Genomic DNA, 24192 nt, shown 5'->3' with positions numbered 1-24192 from the left:
CTTCTCCGATCTGTTAAATTCACTTCCCGTTTTCGGCGTAAAACGCACGCCTCGCAGCCTACTATTAATATTTTGTTTCTGAGCTGGAACGATTCGAAGGCACGCTCAGGGTAATTGTGAACTCCTTCCAGCGAATCGCTCATCCCACGCGCGGCCGACATCAAACGTCGGCGCTTTTTTCCCGGTGTTTCCATATCGCTCGTTGCTACGACTCGTCGTTTCTGATGAATCCCGGACGCATTGGTACGAGGCATAGGGGCACCGGCACGCTGAGAGCCCGCTTACTAGACGCGCACGTGAAATTGAAGCCGGTAACGTTGCTTCGGGAGCTCGCCTGCCTTCGTCGCATTGCAAACAGAAACGGATCAGAGAGGCGAAAGTTGGTGATAGTTTGGGGACATTTTTTTTTTTTTTTGAGCTTGCCAGCCACTGGGTGATGAAAAATCGATACGAATCATTGACGCACGATCCTGGAGCGACGCTACAGTATCTACAGTTACTTCAGTGTTACTGAGAGGTAGACATTTTAGGAGTCATTCGACGGAACAGTTAAATTTTTATTTATTTTTTTACATGCCGGCACATGCATTAGTACCCACCAAAGTTCAAAAGAAAACAAAGACGTGAACCGACGGAAGGACAACACAGTTGCGTTTGCTACAAGGGACTTTTTCACTTTGTGCACAAATTAGCCGCTGACGCAGAAGCAAGAGATAAGGACAGGTGCAACGTGTCATGTCCTCCTCCTTAAGTAACGGTGATATAAGACGCATGAAAAAAAAAAAAAGATCTCCGTCAATCAAAGTAAAATATCGAAGCACAAAAAGATATGCAGATCGTACCGCAATGTGAAAAGCCCGAGGTGGCCGTTATCAGGTATTCATGTGTTTGTAATATGCACATGCACGCGCACGCGCACATAATAGACGAACTCGCATAATAAATGCATTTGTGCCTCATGAATATGGACACTCTAAATCCCGATATAAACTATACATGAAGCAAGTCATCCGCGATAACAAATAATCTGGAAAAATTATAACAATTTATAACAGATGTATGCTTCTGCGCACATGATTGGCATGAAGCGCAAATTTGACAAAATTTTGGAAACTCCAAATGCGCAATTCTAGTAGCCGCCGTCTTTAAAATAATGTGGTACAGTATATAGAAGCTTCGATGGCGTCTCATGCCATGATGACGTATACCTGCTGGTGGGAAGTTCGTGATTCAACAGCTAGAAGCCGTACGTATGATCAGTCGATTGTCCAACGTAAAACAAGCTGTTTGGCGCGCCGATTGTTCGGTCACGTATCGGACATCGTGAACATAGACAGGCAAAAGAGACGAAGAAACAGCCTTTTCTCATTAGAGAGATTTAGCTTACCGCGATCCGCCACCGTGACCCGCCACCGTGACCCGCTACCGTGCGTGGGCGGGGCTCACAAGCTGATTGGTCCCGACGCGGCAGGTCTATGTGCCGACATCCAGTATGTGGCGCCATCTATCGGCGTCAAGGGTGGTCTGGGCATGCGCAGTGGAACTCGCGGTCGTGGATCACGGTAGCGGATCGCGGATCACGGCAAGTTAAAACTCTCTATTTTAACAACCACCGTTTTCTTTTTTTTTCTCTCCCTTTATATCTTGAAGCAATAAACAATGTCGTTAAAAAAAATAAAAAAAAAGCTGGTGGATAGCTCTGTTTTCGTTTGTTTCTTCGTCTTTTGCGCGTGTCAATGTTCGCGCTGTTCGGTCACTGAAGCATTTGCGCTTTCTCATCGACTTCCGCTTGCTTCCAGCACTCAAACCCAGTAAACGGAATACCTGGATAGGGCAATCGAGACTTGTTCATATCAACGCGACGAAATTATTTGGGGCTAAATGGGCTGTGTGCATTTTCATCCTGCCAGTTGTCTGGACAACGAATTCCCATAATAGCGACATAATAACGCTGTTTAACGCTAGCGCTGTTCTTTTATGTTCTTGTGTCCTCGTCTTCTGTTGCGCTAGAGTTTTTTTAAGCTACCAAGCAACAACCCCAAAAAGCCACGCTACATAATAACGAGGCGTAAAATCATTGATGAAGGTCGGTGCCATTAAAATTATCTATAATTCGAGACGCCCCGTGTTAACAAGGGCCTTATTAATGTAGCACACGACGCTTCGTCTGCACGCGCTGAAGAATTTATACGTATGTCAAAGGTCGAGCGGAATTCGCGCATTTCTTTAGCCTGCCTTTGCTATCTACTCAGAAAACCGACTTACTGAAGTCAGCTTTTTTTTTTTTTTTTGCAGAGAAATGGAAAGCACGGCAAAAAACACGTTTGCCCGGCGTTTCAGAAAAATATGTAATGTCGCAGATTCAATTTGAAGGTGAACGCAGAAGATAAAAGTGGTCACCAAGCGCAACGTAAGAAAACTATCTAAATCGTCGCAGTCTGAAAAGGGCGAACTAAATCGCACTGTTCAGGCATATGCAAAACCTCTAGAGTGGAAATGTGTTTATGTGTACGAGCGTTTGATAACAAATTCCGAAGACAAACTAGTATAAAAAAGCCTTACGGTAGCAAGTTAAACAGAGCAAAAAAAGTCATTGCGTGGTTACCGTCGCGTTAAACAGAAAACGAGTTACGAAAGTTGTTCAGGTTTTCAGGTTTGAACAGAAAGCGGGTCAGCACGCGATAGCCTTTATGGACGCTGCACATGCCACTCCATGTCCCGCGTATCTCGACTTTCATTCGCAAATGGAGGGAGCAAAGGAAATGATACCCGGCTTGAAAAAGAGCGCCGCCGGTGTTTTTTTTTTTTTGTTTGTTTTTTCTTTGTTTTGTTTTTTTCGATGCTGGGTTTTCGGGCGTTTACGAAAGCGTATTTTCCCGCGAGCTATCTTAACAATTTCGCAAGGCGTGCCACAGTATATATGTTACCAACTGCGCGCTTTCTCGAGCGCTCGCAGTTATTTCGTCTCTGACCACGACAAGCTGCGCAGTTGGGGAAATGCAAGCTTGGATAGAAATTACGAAACGCTGGCCTGACACTGTCGACAACTGCATCTCAACTGAGGGTAGTCAAGATGCGGAGTTGTAGAAGGTTTTTAACCTTTTATTTATTCTACGCCTCGACGCGTGTATAGCAATTCGCCGTTGTAATATTTATGCCGAAGAATTGTACATGTTGTATCGCTAATTGCATATGGTATATACAAGGGGGGTGGCCTCGTCATGCTTGGTACTCTTATTACTCTCTCCCTCAAAAATCTACCTATGCCTGAAATAAATCATTTTCTTTTTGAGTCGTTTATTATACAGTGATGTGGCTGATAAAGCACTGCTAAACAACACAAACAGATAGAGATAGTTTGTCTGGAATGTTTTCTCGCGGTCATGACAATAGTCTTCCCAGTACGTCGACGATCCTACACTCGCTTCTCTAAGTTGCACTGGCTGATATCATAGCTTCACTGCGTCTGGCTCTCCACTTCGATGCGAAACTAAAGTCATAATCCGACGAACACTTTCCACACAGCAACACCCCGCTCTCTCATGTCTTCATCGCATTTTTTTTTTTTTTTAATCGCCACATTATGGACGCCGTTCTCGTGGTGTTCCTATTTCGTGTTTTCGTGTGCGAGTGAACGCATCTTTCTTGTTACGGCTTGAGTCACTCTGGTGCCAAAGCTTCATTTTTAAGCCAGACCATAACTAAAGACCGGGCTCAAGACGGTTCTTGCTTTGCATTCCCACGCCAAAGTGAATCAGAGTCCAGGCCAGTAGCGTATGCGTATAAGTGATGCCTCTGCGTCCATAGTTTCTCTTTAGTCACTTGCAAAAGATATATGACTGCGTCTAGAGCTCGTGCTGGCCAGGAGAGGCTTCGTCTACGCAACTCATACCCCCTATTGCGTAGTGCTCGGTAGCAGCGAAAGCTTTCCTCTTAGCTCCGGGGACTTGCACTGTATCGGCGCGTAGATCTCTCGCGTAACCCAGGGAACCGCCTATAACTCGTGGCGTTGCCCGGTAACACGGGAGAGCGGCTCTGTGCTGAACAACGTCTGCTACACGAAGTGCGCTCGTAGAAGAAAAAAGCAGACGAGTGGTTCCAGCCTGCGCTTCACCGGCCTCATCTACGTACGCACGCCATAGTAATAGCGAAGGGTACGGAGAGGAAGGAAATGGCTGGCGACTCGCTGGAAGGGGGGAAAAAAATAAATAAAGGAAAAGAAGGAAGGCCTTACCTGACGTTTTCGCTGCCAAATTTCGCAATCCTATTCAATGTCCGGCGGCTTGTACTTGTTCGCTCTTGACCGTATGAGCGAAGCTTTCCTTACTTCCCTTCCGAGTTTCGTAGAACCTGCGTGGCCAGTTCGCGTCTGCTTTCGTGCGCGTCGTACCTGTTCGCTAAAGTAACTTTTTCGTCTCGTATGACCTCCGTTCTAAGCTCTCTCGTTTTCCTCCGCTACGTTTAATCTTGTCCGGAGTACTTCCGTGATTTATGGCAAACATCTTTTTTTTATTCTCATTTTCAAGTTTCTTCTGGCGCAAATGCAATTAGAAAGGAAAAAAAAAATCCAACGCTACTTGTATACTGTGTATCATGTTGGAACGAAAAGAAGCAATATAGGCGTCCGCCACCACGTGTGGAATTTCGCAAACAGGGAGCATTGCTGTTTTTCTCTTTTGAAGTAAATGCCTCCTTTCTTCCTTGTCCGTTCGTGTGCTGCTCCATTCGTTTCCGCAGTCCCTGAAGAAAAAAAACAACAACTAATAAAGCAGCTTTTGGGGAGAGGGGGGGAAGCTCCTCTGGGACTGTGCGCAGTTCGCGTTTTGCGGTATCGCATCGGCAGCGAACATGCTAGCTTTATTTTTTATTTTTTTTTTGCGCATCTGTGTTTGTGTAATCGGCGTGCGTTGGTTACAGAGAGAGGTCTGGAAGCGTCATCGCGCGTGCTTGCTTTCCTCGCTGTGTTGCCCCGGATGCTGCGGTCGGCGTCTCTTGAAAGCCCCGGAGAAATTTGATAAGACGCGTACGTCCCCGCAGCCTTGTCTCGCCGCACAAAAGGACCTGAAAACAGACCGCGGACATTTGCGTGCCAGTCAAAACCAGCCGTGAGGCCTGTCGGTAGTAGTGGGACGCATATATGCTTGATTTTGCTTCGGCGTCTGAGTTAGGTTGCAAGTTATAACGTGGAAAGTGCCGTGATTGGGAAATGTATACAAGAAGCGCAGAGCATGTCTCTTGCGTGGGTTTTCAAATGACTTGTCTGGGTCAGATTCTGAATTAATGTGCCGCGTCTCGACGCCTTTATGCGACATCTCTACGAAACCGTGTGTTACATTTCTCAATTGGCATTTGCGCAGTTCAGTTTATATTGATGTGCTTGCACAAGTGGTCCCAGTCACCACCTACTCTTCCCATAAAGGACGCCAAACTGTAAAGTAGGGCTGTTTTGAACACCTGCACTCAGAGAGTTCATGCGCGTCGCTATCTGCATATAACAGAGTCATGCACATTTGTTTTTCCGACGAGAGTTTGTACGCGGTAATCTTATCATTTCATTCGCACGCTTTTTCTTTTTTGGCTTGCAAAGTCAAGCGATGCTTTCTGAGCCAATATTCACATATTAATAGCAAAAATAACATTATTTTATTTCACCAACCGTAAGCGATAACAAATAACTGGCCTGCCAAAATCTCATAGGGCTTGAACGGTAGACTCTGAGAGGCAGCGGAAAGACGAATACACAAAATCAAGGCGTGTTTAAACATGCGCCCTCTTCGGCTTCCTATCTTTTCTAAACAAGGAGGGATAGGAAGGGAAGGCGGGGGACTGGAACTCGGGGCCACCGATTGCGACGTTCATGTAACTGAAATGAGCTCTCTGCCTTCCTATTTCTTGTAATTGCAGTCATGTACGTCTTCAGCCTCCATCGTCTTTATGCGGCGCTCGGTTTGATCGATTTGGCGATCTGCTTGGAGACCGGTTTGGCGACTAAGCAAGGCGCCCATGTGGTGTGCGACGCCAGTGCACACCACAGAACCATAGGCGGTCGATGCTTTCGAAACCGCTGTTACGGCGTCTATCGTAGTATGCATCACTCTGCTACGTTGACCCCATAAACCATAAAACGTATTCCTTGGAGGCCTAACGCGCAGCAAGTGCTGCCTGAATTTAATATAGGTACAGGTAATGCACAGCTCGCTTCCAGTGCTATGCTTAATGCATTCGAAGAGTGCATTAAGGCCGCCGTTATTCTCCTCGCTTCGATTGGAAAGGCCCTGCGGTGTCTAACCATTAAGTTTTAATAATCCAAGAAATTAGGACTGGCGGGCGCCATAAGGGTGCTCGCAGTATGGCGATAGTAGAGCAGCGTAGGTTATTGCTCTACTCGGCCTTTACTGATCCGCATGTTGGCGTCTGGTATTTTAGTATACTTCTCTGTGGATTGCAGCTGAGGGCCAAACAGTTTTATCTTAATGCGGAATTCTAATGTCAAAGTTATGTCAAAGCTGAGCACGCAGTACACATTTTACACATATTCCTTGCATACTTCTCTTATGCAAACACTCACAAAGGTTTATCTTTGTATCTCGGTCTTTCTTCGCAACGTGCTGTCACAACACAGCAGCCGCAAAAATAGAAAACATGGGTTGGCTGAAACATGTGACATCGATTTACGAGCGAAAAAACATAGGAGATCAAAACGCGCAGCATTCCTGCCTTGTCTGATAAACCTTTAGAGCACATGGTATGTGTAGCGTTTCGCGATATCAGATGTCACACTGAACGTACAATCCAAAAATTAATTATACAAGAAATAAACTGGAACAAAAAAAAATAAAAATCAGCATGAAAACCGCAGTTTTACCATTTTCTTCCCTGCTAAAAACATCCACACGAGTCGATCGTGTAGAATCAGGGCAATATAGAGTCTGTATGGCATGGGATATAGAAAAATATGTGGATCCATAAGTTTTTCATATCTTCACCATAGGGATTTATATCCTTTCCATATCATTTAGTACATATGGTCATGTGAAATCCATATCCTCCTTATGCATAGTCCATATAGTCAATATCCACTCCATACGTTCTATAAATTCCATGTGCAAAATTTATGAAATTGTCGTGTTCATCATATGGAAAATTTCACTAGGGTTGGAAACTTTCACTAGAGTTTGAAACCTCATACCACCTTTTCCTTTTTTTTTTTCCCTCTCGCAGGCTCTCTTACGCAATGCATCCATCAGCCTGTTTCAGTCGACGCGGAACCGGGCCTTCCTGGAGGAAGTCATCGTGCTCGTTCCCAAGGCGTGGGGTCCAAAGGAGACTTGGGCGCGTGCCCCGACTCCCGTCGTAGCGCGCGCCGGCTGGCAGCTTCACCGGGACGCCGACATGAAGCTGGAACCTCAGGGCGGACCTTTCGGCGACAACCCGTTCACCGTGCAGCACGCTGGCTGCGGGGCGGCCGGAAAACGACTGGCAATTAGTGCCGGCTACCTGACGCTGCTCGAAGAAGGCGGACCTGCCGCCGCCAAGTACGGACCGCCCGGTGAGTGGCGCGGGATAGGAGCCACATGTTGCGCTTGTAAGCGTGGCAACAGCGCAGAAAACGAGCTGCGGTATGACAGCCATGTAGTACACTTCGTAAGAGTAACGGATCGAAACACAGTACTGTGCAGCGAGAACAGCATGAAGTGCTTTTTAAGTGTAGCCTATCGTAACACAGTGCCCTTGCATGAGAGCCACTCGGTGCGCTTATAGTGAACGTAACACAGTGGCTGTGGAGTGAGAGCCACGTGCTGTACTTTGTAAGCGCGACACACGATGGAGGTCAAGAAGCGTAGCTTTTTGGGCTAGTTGGTGCTTAGTTGAAGGTGAAAACCAGCGTCGTCCTGGCGCACTCCTTCCTTGTTAACGCGTCCTTTTTTCGCTGGTTTTCACCTTCAACTATCGAGGTCATACCTGCAAAACTGCCTCGTTCACTGAGTCGTTCTCGTCAAGGCAGCGTAAATGGAATATATCAGACTCGGTGTATGACTGGAAGGACGTAACGTGGTGTGATTTTGAAGCGGTTTGCATAAGGTCATGCATTGCACTAGGCAGTCACACTTCAAGCCGCTATCTTCTTGGCAGAGAACCTATTTTCGGTACTTCCGCATAAGCGAGATTTTAATGGTATCTAACTCAGCCAGAACGAGCCGGCCGGGGGGGGGGGGGGGGGGGGGGGGGGGGGGGGGGCAAAAGTGAAAGGATATCTTCAATGAGCGCTCTACTAAGCGTAATGTGGGAGCGTATACGAAGGGCTCTCATCACGCTTGCATTGAGTGACTTCCGCTGGTGCTGGTTTCATGCTCTAAGAGAATTCATTTACGACGCACGTAATAGAAGTAGGGCGTGAAGAAAGCCTTTGAACGTTAGTTACCTGCCTCGAATATGAGTGGGATGGCGCATCTTGTGTCAATATGTCGCCCCGGCACCAAATTCGCGCTATGTGAGATGCCTTCTCACTCGCCGCACTGCTTAGGGCGTGGAGGTGATAGTGAGATGTGCCTGCTGTGTGCAGACCGGGTGTTCGTGCGTGAGTGGGCCCACTACCGGTACGGCGTATTCACCGAGACCGGCTACCCTGGAGACCCGCTTTACCCGGCCTACAGGGCTCGCACCGGCAGCACCGACCCGGTCGACGTGGCACTCACCAGCTGCACCAACCAGCCACTCGAACTGGACTGGAGGTTGGTGGACGCGCTTCACTGCAGTTCTCTCCTCCTTCCTTTTTCGTTTCCCTGTTATCCTTATGCGTCGTTTTCGATTAGCTTCAGCAAAGTAACAATAATATAATATAATATAATATAATATAATATAATATAATATAATATAATATAATATAATATAATATAATATAATATAATATAATATAATATAATATAATATAATATAATATAATATAATATAATATAATATAATATAATATAATATAATATAATATAATATAATATAATATAATATAATATAATATAATATAATATAATATAATATAATATAATATAATATAATATAATATAATATAATATAATATAATATAATATAATATAATATAATATAATATAATAATGATCACGGATCCACTCGAATAAGTCACAGCCATCTGCTTTTCTTCGACATATTATTTGCCACGGAGCTCTCGAAACTGGTCATTTCTGTATACATTCAAGTTTAAGCTTTGGAAAATAGTGTAACACAACTGTACTTCCCAGGATTTTCGTTGCTTTCACCTCTAGACAGTTCAGAGGACCGCCCTCTCGAGCGCTACCTGCAACCTCTTGGTAAAAGCCGGCGCGCGGGGACTACAAAAATGATAGTTGGTTTCTTTTGTGAGGTTCGACGTCCCAAAGCGACTCAGGCTATGAGAGACGGCGTAGTAGAGGGCTCCGGAAATGTCGACCACCTGGGCTTCTTTAACGTGCACTGACGTCGCATAGCACACGGGTGCCTTAATTGCGTTTCACCCCCATTAAAAAGTGGTCGCTGCGGCTAGGATTCGATCCCGCATCCTTGGCCTCAGCAATCGAGCACCCTAACCACTGCACCACCGCGGTCGATGCGTGTACATACAGCGTAACGATCAGCTCAGCCTCACCGATATTTTCTTCTTCGAAAAATTCGGTGACGCGTTCTCTAAGCCCGTGACTACAGCCGCGGTCTCCGAGACAACGACGACGTCTCAGAACGACGACGCGGAACGCTGGGGTGTGGCACGCCTTCCGTGGTCTTCCTCGGGGCCCTGCCGTGATAGGTGCCTATGCCCACCGAGTCCCGCGAGGTTTCTTTGTTCGGGGAGCAGCCGCGGCGGAGGTGCACGCCCTGCGCATTTCCTTCGTCAACGCCTTCCCGTCACGCTACAACGTCCAGTCTTCTCTATGCGCCTACTTTTCTCTGAAGCTCGGTTTTACTCTCCTGGGTTTTTCTTGCTTCTATAGTCATATGGCGCATGCAGCACTCGGGGAAGCCATCATCAGTTCGGAACCAGCCGGTAGCGTGTTTAGTCTCTCGTTTCTTCTTTTTTTTTTTTTCTTTAACACTATGCTCTGGAAAACAGAGAGAGAAAGAGAGCTGCTTGCTTGAAACATTGTATTTTCGTTACAGCTTATTATTGCGTGCCCACATCTCCCTCCAGTTCGTATATGCCTCCATTCCTTGTTTCTTTAACTACGCCGGTTGACATGCCTAATAGATAGCTAGCACGTGAGCGATAGCTGACATGTTCTACAGGTCTGCGTCGTGCAGTGTTATTGAAGGACTCATAAGAGCATCACTGAACTTTGTGAGTAGAATTTTTAGTAACCAGGAACGCTCCAAGCTTCATGTCAAGACGAGTTCTTTCACATATCGCTTCCTACGTCCGAAGCTTCGGCCAGAAAAAATATTTTAACATCTCATCACGTTCTGACTTGAAAGCGCTTTTTGCAGGCTTGCTGCATTTGTCCTTGTTTAAAGAGTCTGTCCTATAGTTTCGGTGCTTTCCTTTATCGTTAGTTAGGGTTGCCATTTCTAAAGAAAGGCAAGGTATGGTTAGCTCATGATAGTAGCACGATAACTGCTTTTTTTTTTCCTCGCCGCGTTGTTACGTCACCGCACCACCAACTTTAAAGCACCGCTTGAATTGAGCTATACCGTACCTTTGCAAGTATTTTCCACGTCTAATATTGCGTTTGTCCGAGGGGAACGCCAGGGTTGCCCAGCATGTCGACATGACTGTTAAGGGTCTGAACGAGAAATGATTGTATTTTTCGACGTATCCGCTGGCACGCGGATGGCTCAATTTCAAATTCAATTTCGTCGCGTTCCCGTCCAGTTCGCGAGCGATTCGCAGCGTGATATTGCTTGTTGTGTAACCCTTTTGAGTCGAGAGAATCGAACAAGCGTCACCTTTCGTTTAGCGATAAACTTTGTTTCAGTTTGTTTGTTGCAAGGCGGCACACTCTCCGGTACAAGTTTCTATGCTCATCATTCGTTTAGGAATTCGAAGCTGTCCGTTCAAATCCAAAAACATGGCCCTGACAGTAGCAAACAAAAGGAAAAGGAAAAATAAAAAAGAAAATTAAGGTATTTTCCCGAGCGCTGGTCACTGATGTTCGTTTTTTTTTTGTTTTTTTTTAGACTTTGCGCGTTTCAAGCATGAACTATTGTTTAGTTCGTTTGACGAGAGAAGAAGGAAAGAAAAAAAAAGCTGTGTATCTGTTTGCTGCTAAATGGTTTTTAAACCTGACGCCATGATGATCATAGCGCCCGAATTGAACGAGTTATTACTTTGGATGGATTTATTTTTCTTACCTTTTTTGACGTTTTCTCGAATTCTCTGACAGTCAACAACCGCGCAGAGAGCCTGCCAACTATAAGTGGGACAGTTTTCAATTAGCATTCATCTTGAAGAACAGGTTTGGTTTGGCTCGGTTTGGTTTATAGCGGCTTGCCGTCTTAAAGCAACTCGGACTACGAGAGACACCGCAGTGGAGTAGATATCTTTAATGTGCACTAACATCCACATGGGCGCCTTGCACATGGATTCGATCCCGCATCCTTGGGTGCAGCAGTCAGGCTCTCTAACCACTGTGCCCACCGCTGCGGGATTGATGAACAGGCCAAGTTGTGTTTGTCTAACATCATTGCAGTTTTCGAGCTTGGCTTAGTAGTTAATGTTTTTTTGTTAGAAAAAACATAAATGGTCAAATCCATCATGATATTTCAGTAGAAACGGTGATAAACCAAGACTAAATTTAGTCTAGAAAAAAAAAAGCAAACCATAATCACCCGAGCTCTTAGATTTTTATGAAAGTGTTAAATTTCAATACATACCCGAAATACTCAGCAGCCTTCAGCCACGGCACCTTTCTTAACATGCAATGCAGTTTCGCCATTGACACATAACTCAATTCGGTTGTGCACTAAGTAGACGTTTCCTTCTCGAGACTGAGTTCTGTCGGTCGTTGCTCGTAATGAAGGAAAATTATAAATACCAGTGGAAGCACCGCAGTTTAATCCTGCACGAATTTTAGAGGCGGGACCAAGTATTAACATGTCTTCCTGCTATGATATAACTGCGATGATATAAACTTTATCAAAAAGGTAGCGCGGAAGGACTGAAAAGCAAAACTTTGGGTCGATATGTGACTACATATTTGCTTCCCTTTCTCACCGTCGGAACTCTTTAGTCTACCTACAAAACGGTACCGCGTTAAAAGAAGAATGCTCAAAATTGAATGTTGTCAGACTAGACAGTCGATTCTAAACGTTGAGATATCTCGGCGGGCTATCCGTGCTCACGCGCATAAGGTCAATCACAAAAAAGAAGACCACTAAAACACACCAGGGCACGAGCACAAGAAGAGAAAAAAAACTAAAATCGTGCACAGATACAGGATGCCCCGTCTCTCTTGCGAAATAGAATCGTCCCAGAAACGCGCAGAAGCAAGGAACTGCTCAGGGAGCAAACGTCGTCCGAACAAGGAAAGAGACGGCGTCACCGTCGTGTCCGAGTCGGCAGCGGCTCCCGCCTTTCTTCCTGCGCCCTTGTTCAGCTCTGCGGTGGTGGGCGCGCTGTTTGCTCTCTCAGGAATCGAATACGAGAGAAAGAGCGACGATACCCGCGCAAGCTTTCTTCTTCTTCTTCTTTTCTTTTTTGCCCCTTTCTTGCCCGGGGTCTACACCGCTAAGAGCCTCGGCCACACTGCTACTCCTGCTTTTCCGTTTGCACGGTGGTGCTGCGGCAAAGCACGCGCTAAGGGATCGGGGGTGAAGTGCACAATCGATGCTGCGGTAGTTCCCCCCACCCTTTCCCCGCGGAGGGTGTTTTAAGCACTACAAGCTTTCTTTCACTCCAAGCGGCAGTAAAAGAAGACGAGAGCTTCGTCCCCGCCACCACCTCAAGTTCCATGTTCCTATACCGCCCCTTTCTTGTCTGCTTTTTTTTTTTTTTTTTTTTTTTTTTTTTTTTTTTTTTTTTTTTCAATGCTTGGACAAGGCTGCTGTGAGCGCGTGACAAAAGGCCGAGGTGGTTTTCCGTAAGAATGGAAGGCTTCCCCGCGGATGTCCCCTTTGTGTCCTGTTTTCTTTATTATTATTATTATTCGATGTAGTTACATGGAATAGCTTACGGTGAATACGAAAAGAAGCTTGCTTTACTCGTGCGGTGTAACGGTCCTGCCACTGGCTTTAGAAAGCTTTCATATCGTCGTGAACACACTTCCGTCGAGCATTTTTTTTTTTTTTCTTTAGCGAGCTTATATTGGGGGACAAATATCGAATAGGGCTAGCTATGGAATGAGTGTATTACATGACAGGTTAGCGTGCCGCATTGATGTCATTCTTGCTGCAGCTATGAATGATATTGAAGCACACCGTGCGTGCTGTAGCCTTGTTTCGGGAACGCCTGTCAGCGGTAGAGCAATATCCAAATTATAACGCATTCAGCGTGAAAAAAAAAAAAAAGAAAAGTAAATTTTTAGCAGCTTTTGTTGAACGTAACATATATGTACGATACTCACGCTGCCAGTTGATGCACGGGCGAAGCATAAGAGGGTGATTTGTCCTTTGAGCACTGACAGCTCGCACGCAATGTAGAAGTTTCTATGAGGCCTATTGGCGAGGCTGTTTGCTTGTTTACTTGCTTGCTTGCTTGCTCGTTTGTTTGAAAACCCAGATGCGTCCATTGTCACGGGCTATCCATGTGCATTATACATGATAGACGATGTTTGTTCGCTTGGTTCAACTGGCTGGCGACAAAAAGAAATGTTCAAGGTTTCACATTTTCACGACCGATTGATTCTGGAAAAGGCCACTTGGGGGCCATTTATGGGAGCCCTAGCTTGAACGTTTCGTTGTCGAAGGTTTTCAGTCGCCTGGAATGTTGGAAAGCACGCGTTAAGGCCTTCTTTCTTTTTTGTTTGCTTGTTTTTTTTTTTTTTTTCACCAGTTGTTTCCAAAGACAAATCACCTGTTCGCAAAAGGCACTTGGGACCGAGAGCTTGGCTTCGGCTTGGAATCCAAGTTCCGCTCTAAAGCCGTGACCTTCAACCCCTTCCTCTTACATCTTTTTTTCTCTTTACAATTTTCCCGCTGCAATTATTAAAAAAAAAACATGCTGCCTTGGTTGTTTGTGAGTAACATCAATGGCGACGATGTCTATAACACAAGGGTTTGGCAGTGTGTGTGTGTGTGTGTGTGTGTGTGTGTGTGTGTGTGTGTGTGTGTGTGTGTGTGTGTGTGTGTGTGTGTGTGTGTGTGTGTGTGTGTGTGTGTGTGTGTGTGTGTGTGTGTGTGTGTGTGTGTGTGTGTGCGTGCGTGTGTGCGTGCGTGTGTGCGTGCGTGCGTGTGTGCGTGCGTGCGTGTGTGTGTGTGTGTGTGTGTGTGTATGTGTGTGTGTGTGTGTGTGTGTGTGTGTGTGTGTGTGTGTGTGTGTGTGTGTGTGTGTGTGTGTGTGTGTGTGTGTGTGTGTGTGTGTGTGTGTGTGTGTGTGTGTGTGTGTGTGTGTGTGTGTGTGTGTGTTTTCGTGCGTGCCACAAAAACAAAGCACGTGAAGCTCCGGTGACCTTCTTGTATGTTTAGCTTCCCAGCTCTCGTTCTGCTAAGAAGTTTAGATGATGTTTTCTTTCTTTTTTAAGCTCCCTCCTTCGTTCCACTTGGCATACTTTCGCACGATTTCGCAAGGTTAAACATGAATGGAAGCGAAGAAATCGGTACGTCTGTTGCTAAAACCAGTTGCGAAATTAATTTTCGTGTCTATTTGACGAGCGTGTGCGATTCTACTGAAATCAGCGTATTGGCCAAAATATTGATAGATGACACCGTTAAAAACGGGAACACAGTCGGGTGTTGTCCCCATTACCTTATATTCATTTTTTTTTTTTTACGTGTAACAGTGTGCCAAATGACCAACAAACTATGATTCTTGAATGGCCTTAAGCTTCAGCGCTTGTTGGCGTGACATTAACGAGGTTTCCAGAGAGAAGGTGATCTTTGGGCCCCACTACCTTGCGAAGCGATGAATACAGATTACATGCGCGAAATCTAAGTCGACAATTGCGTATGGCAAACGGTACTCAAGCCCCGCACGCCCATATTTCTGCGCTTGTTTACCAGCACCGAACTGCGCGCTTCGAGGGATCGGGTGGCAGTGGTTTATTAAAAACAAACAAAAAGATTTGATGATCCTTGACATGGCTCGAACTGGCAACAAACATGGCGCGCCTAAAAGAGAGGCGAAGAAACATAAAGGGAGCGCGTGGACAACATCTCCCTCCTAATGCATAGCAAAAAACAAAATCGAGCTCGCGAGACCGAGTTCATCAAAGCGCCTCGCTTCCGCACCATTGGGACCTGATTGGCTGCATGAATAAATAATAGCCACCAGCGCTAGCTTCCTACTTTCTCTCAGCTCCTCCGGCATTCTTTGTCCTCATCACTCTCTTCCCTCCGTCCGCTTCCTCAGTGGCGCCGCACCTTGCGCCGTCCCTCAATAGTCTATCACGTCCCCGTTTTTCCTTCGCCTCTCCTCTTCGCTTTCCCTCTCCCCTTCCTTCCACCTACTCTTCAAGAACCCCCTGTTTGCACGCTTGTTCGGTGCGCAAATGTTCTCGGGGGCTGCCAAGGTATTTACTTACCTATGCCCTTACCTCTCTCCTCTCCGTCTTCCGTGCGCCATCCGCATTTCCTTCCTCTTTCCACTGGCTTAACCCTCTCACTTTCTGGGTGGAAGACAGCGTGCCTGTCGGACTGTCTGACCATGTAATTGGCGCTGAATCGCCCCTGCAGCATCGCGGCCATCCTTTAGTTCGGCGCCAGATGATAAACGCTCCCTACGGAGGAATTTATCTTGAGCCTCAGCCGCCTCCACTCTCCCCATTCCACCATCAGCCCCAGCCACTGCTCTCCTCCGCCTCCAACGCAACCGCAGCCCCAACCCGCTATGTACTTGTCTTCTCACGTTGAATTTTTTTGTTAGGTTTTTCTTTCTCCTTGCTTTTATCCTTGCTGCCGCGCGCCCCTGTGTTCAGCTTCGTATTTTTGTCCGCTTCCCTTAGCAGCTTCCCTCTTTCAATTCCTCTGTTACCCTCACACCGGTGTTTTCTGAGAAATCGTCCGTGCATATTTCTTTCTCTCTACTTATTCTAGGCCTCACCTCACCCAAGTTTTCGCGACCTAGTTTATTCGATGCTTCTTGGCCTCTCCTTAATTTTTTTTTTTCGAATTTTCGAAGTTGTTTTAGTGCGCACGCGGTATTTATTCCTCAGTACACACAGAAAAAGTAGGACAGCAAGGTTAAAGAATAAAAGGCAGCACCTAACCAACCTCGCATCGTGATTTCTTCTCCTGGGCAGCGCCCCCTTTTACACTTACCTGTGCTTCTCTCTAAATAAAGAATTCACGCGCCACGTCTCATTGTCGGCTTCCATATTCAGACTTCTGTGTCGTGAATATATGCTTTCCTCTGCTCCCAGCCCTTGATTTTTTCTCGTGCGTGCTCGATCGTGTTTTGTGCAGCAATAGAAAGCGTTTCAGGCCTTTCTTCATCACCATTTTTTACTGACACGCCTTCTTGTTCCTTGTCTGCTGTCACTTCCCTTTATTAGTTCCTTGTTGGCGCTGTTTGCTTGCCTAGGTGGGACTAACACGTTCACTCTTTGCACTTAAGTTATATGCGTAGACGCTATCGGTATGCATTACTAATGATCCTGCTCCTGGATGCGTTCTCACCTCTTTGCCGAGGCCTCTGGCATCGTTCGAAAAGGCGGTCAGTTTCCACAAAATCGGCTCAGCCACTCGCTAAAGTTGGCCAACATTGGCTAGGTGTGTCTGGATGGATTCGCTCTCCGCGAGGGTGCCCCAACACTGGCCGGTGTCTCAGAAGGTCATTGTTCGGATTCGCACCCACCACACGTCAACTCATAAGGATGCGAAGGCATATCTGCGGTTTCTCAGGACGACTGGCCTGTCCCAAAAAATCTTACACCGTGCCCTGCGAGTTCGACTATTGTCCTGCCCCAGGAGACAAGCACACTAAAAGTAGTTTTGGAATGCACAATGATAATACAATTTTAGACTTTAGGGTTCGAATAACAGTGGATAAATCACACGACGACAGAACTCGGTAACGGTGACACAAACAATGGCTATATTCAAGCAAAGTTGCACACGTCTTCTTCGGACGAAGTCTCTTTCCGCACTGCCCCGTCCGTACTCCGTCTCACACTCAACTGTCGGCCAGACGTTCCTCTGAAGATCTCGCACCCCGCACGTACGCACTCTTCGTGGTCGCAGGGCCGGGTAACCGCGTTTCGCCCACACCAGTGCGACGTTGGCGCCTGCAGCTCGTGAGCGTACGCACAAGGCTGTTCCGTGTTGACCAGCCGTCCTCGGTGCATAACTCGAAACCTAGGAACGCTGTGCATGCGCTTGAATTTGTTCGCTGTCTTTTCTGGAGCTGATGTCCGGTGCCTGGCCTCTGCCTCCTTTCTCTTTCTTTTTTTTTTTTTTTCGTTGAAATTCGTGGTTGCTTGTTGTTGCTTTTATATTCTTCACAAGTACATGCGAGGGTGATTGGCTGCACAAGAAACAAATCACGGCCTCATATTACCGCTCTGAATTTCGGCGAATAGGAAAAACAGAAAACGAAAAAGGAAAAAAGCGGAACATCAATTTCTTTGAGAAAATAAGCAAATGAACCTGAACCAAATTTCTTGCGTAAATTTCGCCGTTTCCTCCACCTTCTTCTCTTTCTGGATTTTTTGTTTTCTGGTCTCAGTCAGAGGGGTCGAAATCCACATCCGGATGAGGTTGGTTTCCCAGCCTTCCGTATTTTTCTCCTCTCTTAAGCTGACAAGTGTTTTTGCACGTGGGCTACTGATGGCTTAAACCATTCACTTGTAAATGCAAAAGGGTGGCAATTTCACTGGCGCAGTCCCTCTAAAGAAAAAATACAAACTAGAAGCTTGCGGTAGTAGGGTTTCTTTTTCGGTTGGTTAAGGCTATGTTGGTTATGTGTTGAAAGCAAAGTGCTAATGTGAAGTTTTGCAAACGTTAAGTTTTCAATAGCGGTAAAAAGGCCTTAATGATTACGTTTTGATTTTGCGTATTGAGCTTTAATTATGGCATAGAGTTTGCCGAATTGCACAAAATAAATTAAAATGAACGAGAAATTGATTTGAGGCGGGCTGTACAATAGCCGACGTTATTGGCATCTTCATATGTTGTTAACTAAGCTTGCATGGTTTCATTTACAAAATTAATTTATTTGACGTGGATTAAACACTTCAAAAACAGCAGACGCGTCCGCACAGTTCCAAGTGCAAAAAAAAAAAATAATAATAAAAGACGAAAACATGGCAGGAAGCAAATATGCGTCACAATTTGTCTCCTACGTACGTGCGTGCGTCATAGCTTTTCAAAGGCTACATGCAATCATTTGCGTGAAAACCTTCAAAGCTTTGTTACGAAATGAATTAAAAGAGACTGCTTCCCTTAGGGTTTCCTCCGTGAAAATTCAGAACGAAAACCGCTGTCCAAATTTTAATCTTTCTGCCTGCTGTTTGCAGCAAATGTGTTTTATCTTTGGTATGTCTTTGGGCTATTGATATGTTGTTGATTTTGTTTTTCCTCTCTTTTCCGTTCGCTTCACTCAACTTTATTTTGTCTCCCTACTTGAGATCTAAACCTCCCCCCTACTAACCGACCGCACTTTTTGCCTTTTTTCCACTTTCCCAAGCGCTCACTCCACGACCCATTATAACGCTCCCGCTCTTCCCTTCCATTATTTTCTCGTGAACAGATTTCTTCCCCTTTCCTCTCTTAACCTCACCAAATCTTTCAATCTTAACCTAATCTTCCAACCGCTAGGTCTTTCTCTACCCCCCCCCCCCCTTCCTCCTTCCATTTACCCATTGTGCTGGTTCTTTATTTTCTGCCTCCTTTGAAAACGCGCCTTCCGGCTGCGCGGTTTCCTGTTCCAGGAGCTCCCGTTCTCTGTATGGTGTGCTGAAAATAATATTATCGCACCCATCTGGCAGAACAACGTGCAGCTCATGTTTTTTTTTTTTTCCGGTTTTTCACTTCACAATGGCCGCCATTGATCACATGATACAGAGTGCAAGAGCCGTGATTAATTTTCATTTCTGCTCCTATATGGCTGTGTGAATTCATAGCATATTTGGAGGAACAGTCTGCTGCAACATATATTATTAGCGCAACGCTAGAGTGCTAGCTGCCAGAGATGCAGGAGGCCCAGGAAGCTCACTGTAATGGCAAAACCTCAAATTTTCTGTAGACGTAATGCTGCGTTCCTGCATCATGGAGCAGTTTTTAATTTTGCACTTGATTATCTGCACATGATTCTATGGCCCTTAGACAGTTAAAAAAAAATAAAGATTTGCTCGAATAAGTTACCATGTTATTACTTTCTTAGTGAATCTCCCATTTACTTATACTTATGCGACAAAGAGGACCTAAGCGATGAAATCCTGGACCCGTTTTACGAGTCCGCTTTTTTTTCGCTATAACATTATTGGTGGAACCGCCGGAACTGAAAGTGCACGGTGGCAACCAAACCGACACCAAACTCCGGTATTTCCATGAATCAGATGATTCGAGGTCAGGGCGAAAATGGCACTTCTGATAACGACGCAAACTCGGAAGCCCTGCAAGTGGTAACGCTTTATTTGGCGGTTTCAATAAACGTCAGATGTACAATTTCAGTGCAGATTTAGCGGGATCAGCCAGTATTTAGCGTCACTATCTATTTCTTCTTACCGCGATTGCCGCCAAAATATCCCTCATGCATTTCAGAACACACGTTATCACAGTCGACATTACGCCTTCTCTCTTGATCAGAACATGGTTTGGCTATATAAGATCTTCCCGTTGAATATTCTTGAGGAAGCATAAGAGCCACGATATGACTCGCTGTATGACGAAGGATTGTCAGCTTTGAACGCGGGTGCACAAGTCGCACGTGATCAGTGCAAGTGTATTCCCCTAAAACAAAAGAGGCTGGTTTGGATAAACTGACAAAAATGATTCGCTAAGGTTGGCATTGCACGGCAAGTTTGTCGTCTTTTCTCGGAATGGCACAGCGCCTATCGGTGAGCAACTCTGTTCAACCCGGAGCTCTGAATTGCACCCTGCAATAGTGTATCACCTCTGGTACCTTTCTTGTACTCCAAACCAAAAGAGTCGGCAGCAGTTCTCCAACCGTTTTTTTTTTTTTTTTTTTTTTCCTTTGCACCTGCCGCGGTAGGCAGGGAGAGCCTGCGACCGTCGTCGTAATCCGGACACAGAAGACTATTACCGTTTCTTCGCGCTAGTCCATGAAGACGTACAGGTGGCGCTCCCTTCGCTACTTCCGGTTTCTTCGTGAGGGAGCTGATTGCCCTAGCGCCCATCCCGCACCGTCCCGACACATGATTGGGTGATGCATCCCGCATAGACACCGAGGTGGAAACTAAATATCCACGAGTGAAAAGTGTTTAAAAACATGTGCTCAGTAACTACGGCGACATATATTTCCTTTTCTTCAGTACACGCTACCCGATCTCTTATCTCATTTCACTACATGACTTCTTGTTGCTTCCGATGACGCTATTCTTTCTTGGGCTCCGTTCTGTTATCTTGTCTGATCGATATAGCAAACATACACTGTATTCTGGCTCAAATTCCCCTAGTGCATCTATCAACCTTTTGAAATAAACTTTCTCGGACATTTTGCAAGAAAAAGCGCGTTCGCGCTGATGTTGGGACGCTGTAAACGCAGTAATGACATCAAGTCAGTCGAACCACGTTATTGTCGGCAAGCTATACGATCCCACATGCCTCGTTCCTTTGCCGCGTCTAGCCTAACACGCTCAGTCAGCCGCCAATAAAAACAGATCCATTTTTTTATTCTAACTCAGCGTACGTACCCCGAGGCCATAATAGAATAACTGTGGCGCTAATCGCGCGTGCAAGCGCTCCTGATATACATGAATATTATACATCCGTGATAACGTCTAAGTCTCAGCTCGTGTGCGGCCTGTGCGCGCATAGCGGAGCACAGATGCATTTCTTATCCATATCCCTCATTTGCATGTACGGAGCGCGGGCGCGATTTCTCGTTCGGTTCGAAGAGCACGAACCAAGCTTCGCCGAGGAGCGAGCCATCGTCGGAAACGCGAAACACAAAGCTCCTCCGCTTCCCGAGCCCCCAATTTTCCGTCTTTAGCAGTGGCTCCTTGTCCTCAAATTTCTCCCCTGTCGTGCAAAGGAAAGCCGTAATATAATGGGCACCGTCGCTTGAATTACGCGAAAGGAACAAAGCATTGGCCTCGTGTACGAATCGAGACTCTGCTGTTCTTTTTTTTTTTCCGTCTCTAACGCCTTTCTTTCGTGTCTGTAGAGTATTCTGATTTCTTGGCTCTTTGTCGTTGCCGGTGCCTGCATTAGCCATGGGCGCTTCTTCTTTGAGAAATGCGCTGGCCATTGTAGGGTTTACAACAATTCATCAGAGATACGTGCCATTATAATGGCTGGCTGCGTGCGTGCGCGCATATTATAAGTCGCATTTAGGATATCAACTTCATTCTTTATTCATTACTTGTTGGAAGCAACGCATACTAATAAAAAGAGTGGCTTTCCGTTTTCCTTCTTTAACTGTCTTATTATTTTAGCCGGCCTGGTGCGTGTAGCAATAAGGCTTGCGCTCAAGCTTTGAAGTCTGTAAACAGAGCGGAGGTTTCGCGACTCTGGCGATGATAAATACATTTAATTAACCGTTTCGCCGATTAATTAGCGCACATATGTTTTGATATAGTAAATGTATAAATGAGCGCGTATTGTTTTTGTTTTGTTTTATTGAAAAATATTTAGGAATCTTATGAATGATCGCATCAAAAAATTTATCACTAATACAGCTAAAGGCTGGAAACTAAGAAAGCTGCAGAGATTACTAAATACCATACCTGCTGTGTATAAGTAAAATATAACGAATGTTTATAAAATATGCGCTGCGTCTTAGCAACGTGAAACCAACTGAGGGCACTTGAGGGTCGCATGGACTAGTCTGCAGTATATATCTTTTTTGTTCTTCAAAATTAAATATCGAACAATAATTAACTGTCTTTTTAATCTTTAGCTTCAGGAACGAAGTTTCAGTATATTGAAACTATATAAAAAACCAGTAGACTTGAGAGAGAGCGAGCTAGATTTTGCACTACGCTACCGTTGTTTGTTTCTGTTTGTTTGTTTGTTTTGTTTTTTGCCCGTCTCAACAGATGACTTGACGTTTCAATAATAAAAAAAGGCGTCATCGTGACAGCGGAGCCACAGCTGCATCCCTGATGAGGCGTTGCGTGGGCAATGGGCAACTAAGTCATATGAACCAGAAGCTGGTCACTTGACATCTTGCTCTGAAGGCCAATTATTAACGCTTTGTAAATGGTACTTAGTGCAAATATCGCAGCTAACTGTATTTCAAGGGGATCTAAAACTTTTGAACACACAGTTTGTCTCCTTAGATAATAATTAAAATTATGTAATTATTTTATATTATTAACTTCGGAGAGCAAAAAAATACCGCAAACTACGAGACGTGACTCTGAACATCTTCTACTTGGTCTCCTTAAATGGCTTTAATTGACATAAAAGGCTTATTTAAAACAATATTGCGTCATTTTTTTTAATATATTTTGGAAGGCGGCGGTGACATTTACAATAAATGCGCATGATGCAGCTTGCTATTCTGAACATATCGTGCTGGGTTGAGAAGGGCTGTTCGTCTCGTTATGGAATGCGGCCTGTAATGGAGCCAAGCTGGCAGCATTTCATTGTCTGGAGTGATCTACCGCTAGAATCAAGTTCTGCGTGAGTGCTGCGCTGTCGCACTGTTTCGTCGCCGAGTATGCACAATTCCTATTGCAGGATGTGGGGTTACTATAAGATTACTTCTCTAGCTAACTAGTGAGCCAGTAGGCTGGCTGGCTGTCTTGATAGATAAATTTGTTAGCCACTTAGCTAGTCAACTTATTTAGTTACTTTAGCTAGTTATAGTTAGCTCGTCGGGTGAGTATAGCAGACAAGGGTAGGGAAAAGACGGATTCGTTATGAAATACGTGCATATATAATGTTGACATCGTAAATATGCTTCGTTTCCTTGTGAGCTGACTATTTCGCTTGCACAAACTATTCTGCCCAGGACAACGTCCGGCCAGAGCTGCGTGCCTCGCGTGGACCCTCTGACGGGGCGGCCCCGGGACGATGACTGCCACGCCCTGCCCAACCGGACCCAGGAGAACGTCTTTTCCTCCATAATGGCGCTACAGACTCTGCCAAACGTGAGCAGGGGTTTCTTTCTCTACCTCTTACCGGTGCGCTTGCAGTGTTTGCATTGGTAACCGGGAACATGCAGCTCGCTGGCAGGAATCTGCAGCCAGCCAGGATTGAGCCTATTTTGCGCGTGAAAGACTAGCCTGGGGCCCAGTTGAAACAGTTCAGGCCAACTTTACTAGTTCAGGCTGCCACCACTAGGCAGTGGTTCTTTCCTACTTTTGAATTGAAGACTGCCTTCTCTCCACAAAAAGGAAATGATATGTGGACCACATTAAATGCCAGTCCTGCATGATCTCTCGAGCTGCCTTTATTCTTACTTTTCCACTCTGCATACGCGCCTGCATATTGTGAAATCGCTAAATTTAAACATGCGAACTATGTCGGAAGCATTTTTGCCGGCATTACGGAGCTAGCATATTTCTACTCTATGTGAGCCACATGGTATTAGCGAGCGTCTTGTCCATGCCTGAAGCCAGCTTTCCATCTCTTGTTTAGCTTCTGTGAGTGTTTTAGCTACAAGAAAAAAACTGTCTTAACAGATTAGGTGCATCGACTTAGTTACTCGTAAACTTCATCGTGTCCTCGTGCGAGTTTGATAACGTGTTGGATATTACAGTGCTCGTGCAGCATACAGAATGATAACTGCGTTGCGCGTCTTTATATACACGTGACGCGACAATCATTTTCTTGCCGCCAAGGCGCGTTAGGGTCTGTCATGTAGAAGCTATGCAGTCTAGCAAAACTCTTGCGTCACATCTATTCGCGTTCTATACTTCGCAAGATATAGTCCAGTAAAACCAAAGATTGCTCTTTGAAATACGTTTGGAGCGTAGGGAGTCTGGAACA

At 45.6% G+C, this 24192-nt stretch overlaps 1 protein-coding gene across 1 annotated transcript in view; it reads left to right on the top strand.

Moving 5' to 3' along the window:
• The window catches only part of LOC146207616 (calcium-activated chloride channel regulator 2-like), a 451425-nt gene that overhangs the window by 386532 nt on the left and 40701 nt on the right, over positions 1–24192 (top strand). The window contains exons 4-6 of the mRNA XM_084589185.1: positions 7222–7549; positions 8564–8732; positions 23213–23351. Coding sequence (XP_084445311.1) covers positions 7222–7549; positions 8564–8732; positions 23213–23351 — 636 coding nt within the window. The remainder of the gene's footprint in view (positions 1–7221; positions 7550–8563; positions 8733–23212; positions 23352–24192) is intronic.

The sequence above is a fragment of the Amblyomma maculatum genome, chromosome 1 (assembly GCF_055883805.1).
Source record: "Amblyomma maculatum isolate TAMU_Amacu chromosome 1, ASM5588380v1, whole genome shotgun sequence".
Taxonomy (NCBI): Eukaryota; Metazoa; Arthropoda; class Arachnida; order Ixodida; family Ixodidae; genus Amblyomma; species Amblyomma maculatum.
The sequence above is the reverse complement of the archived record's forward strand: the minus strand, read 5'-3'. Positions and strand labels throughout refer to the sequence as shown.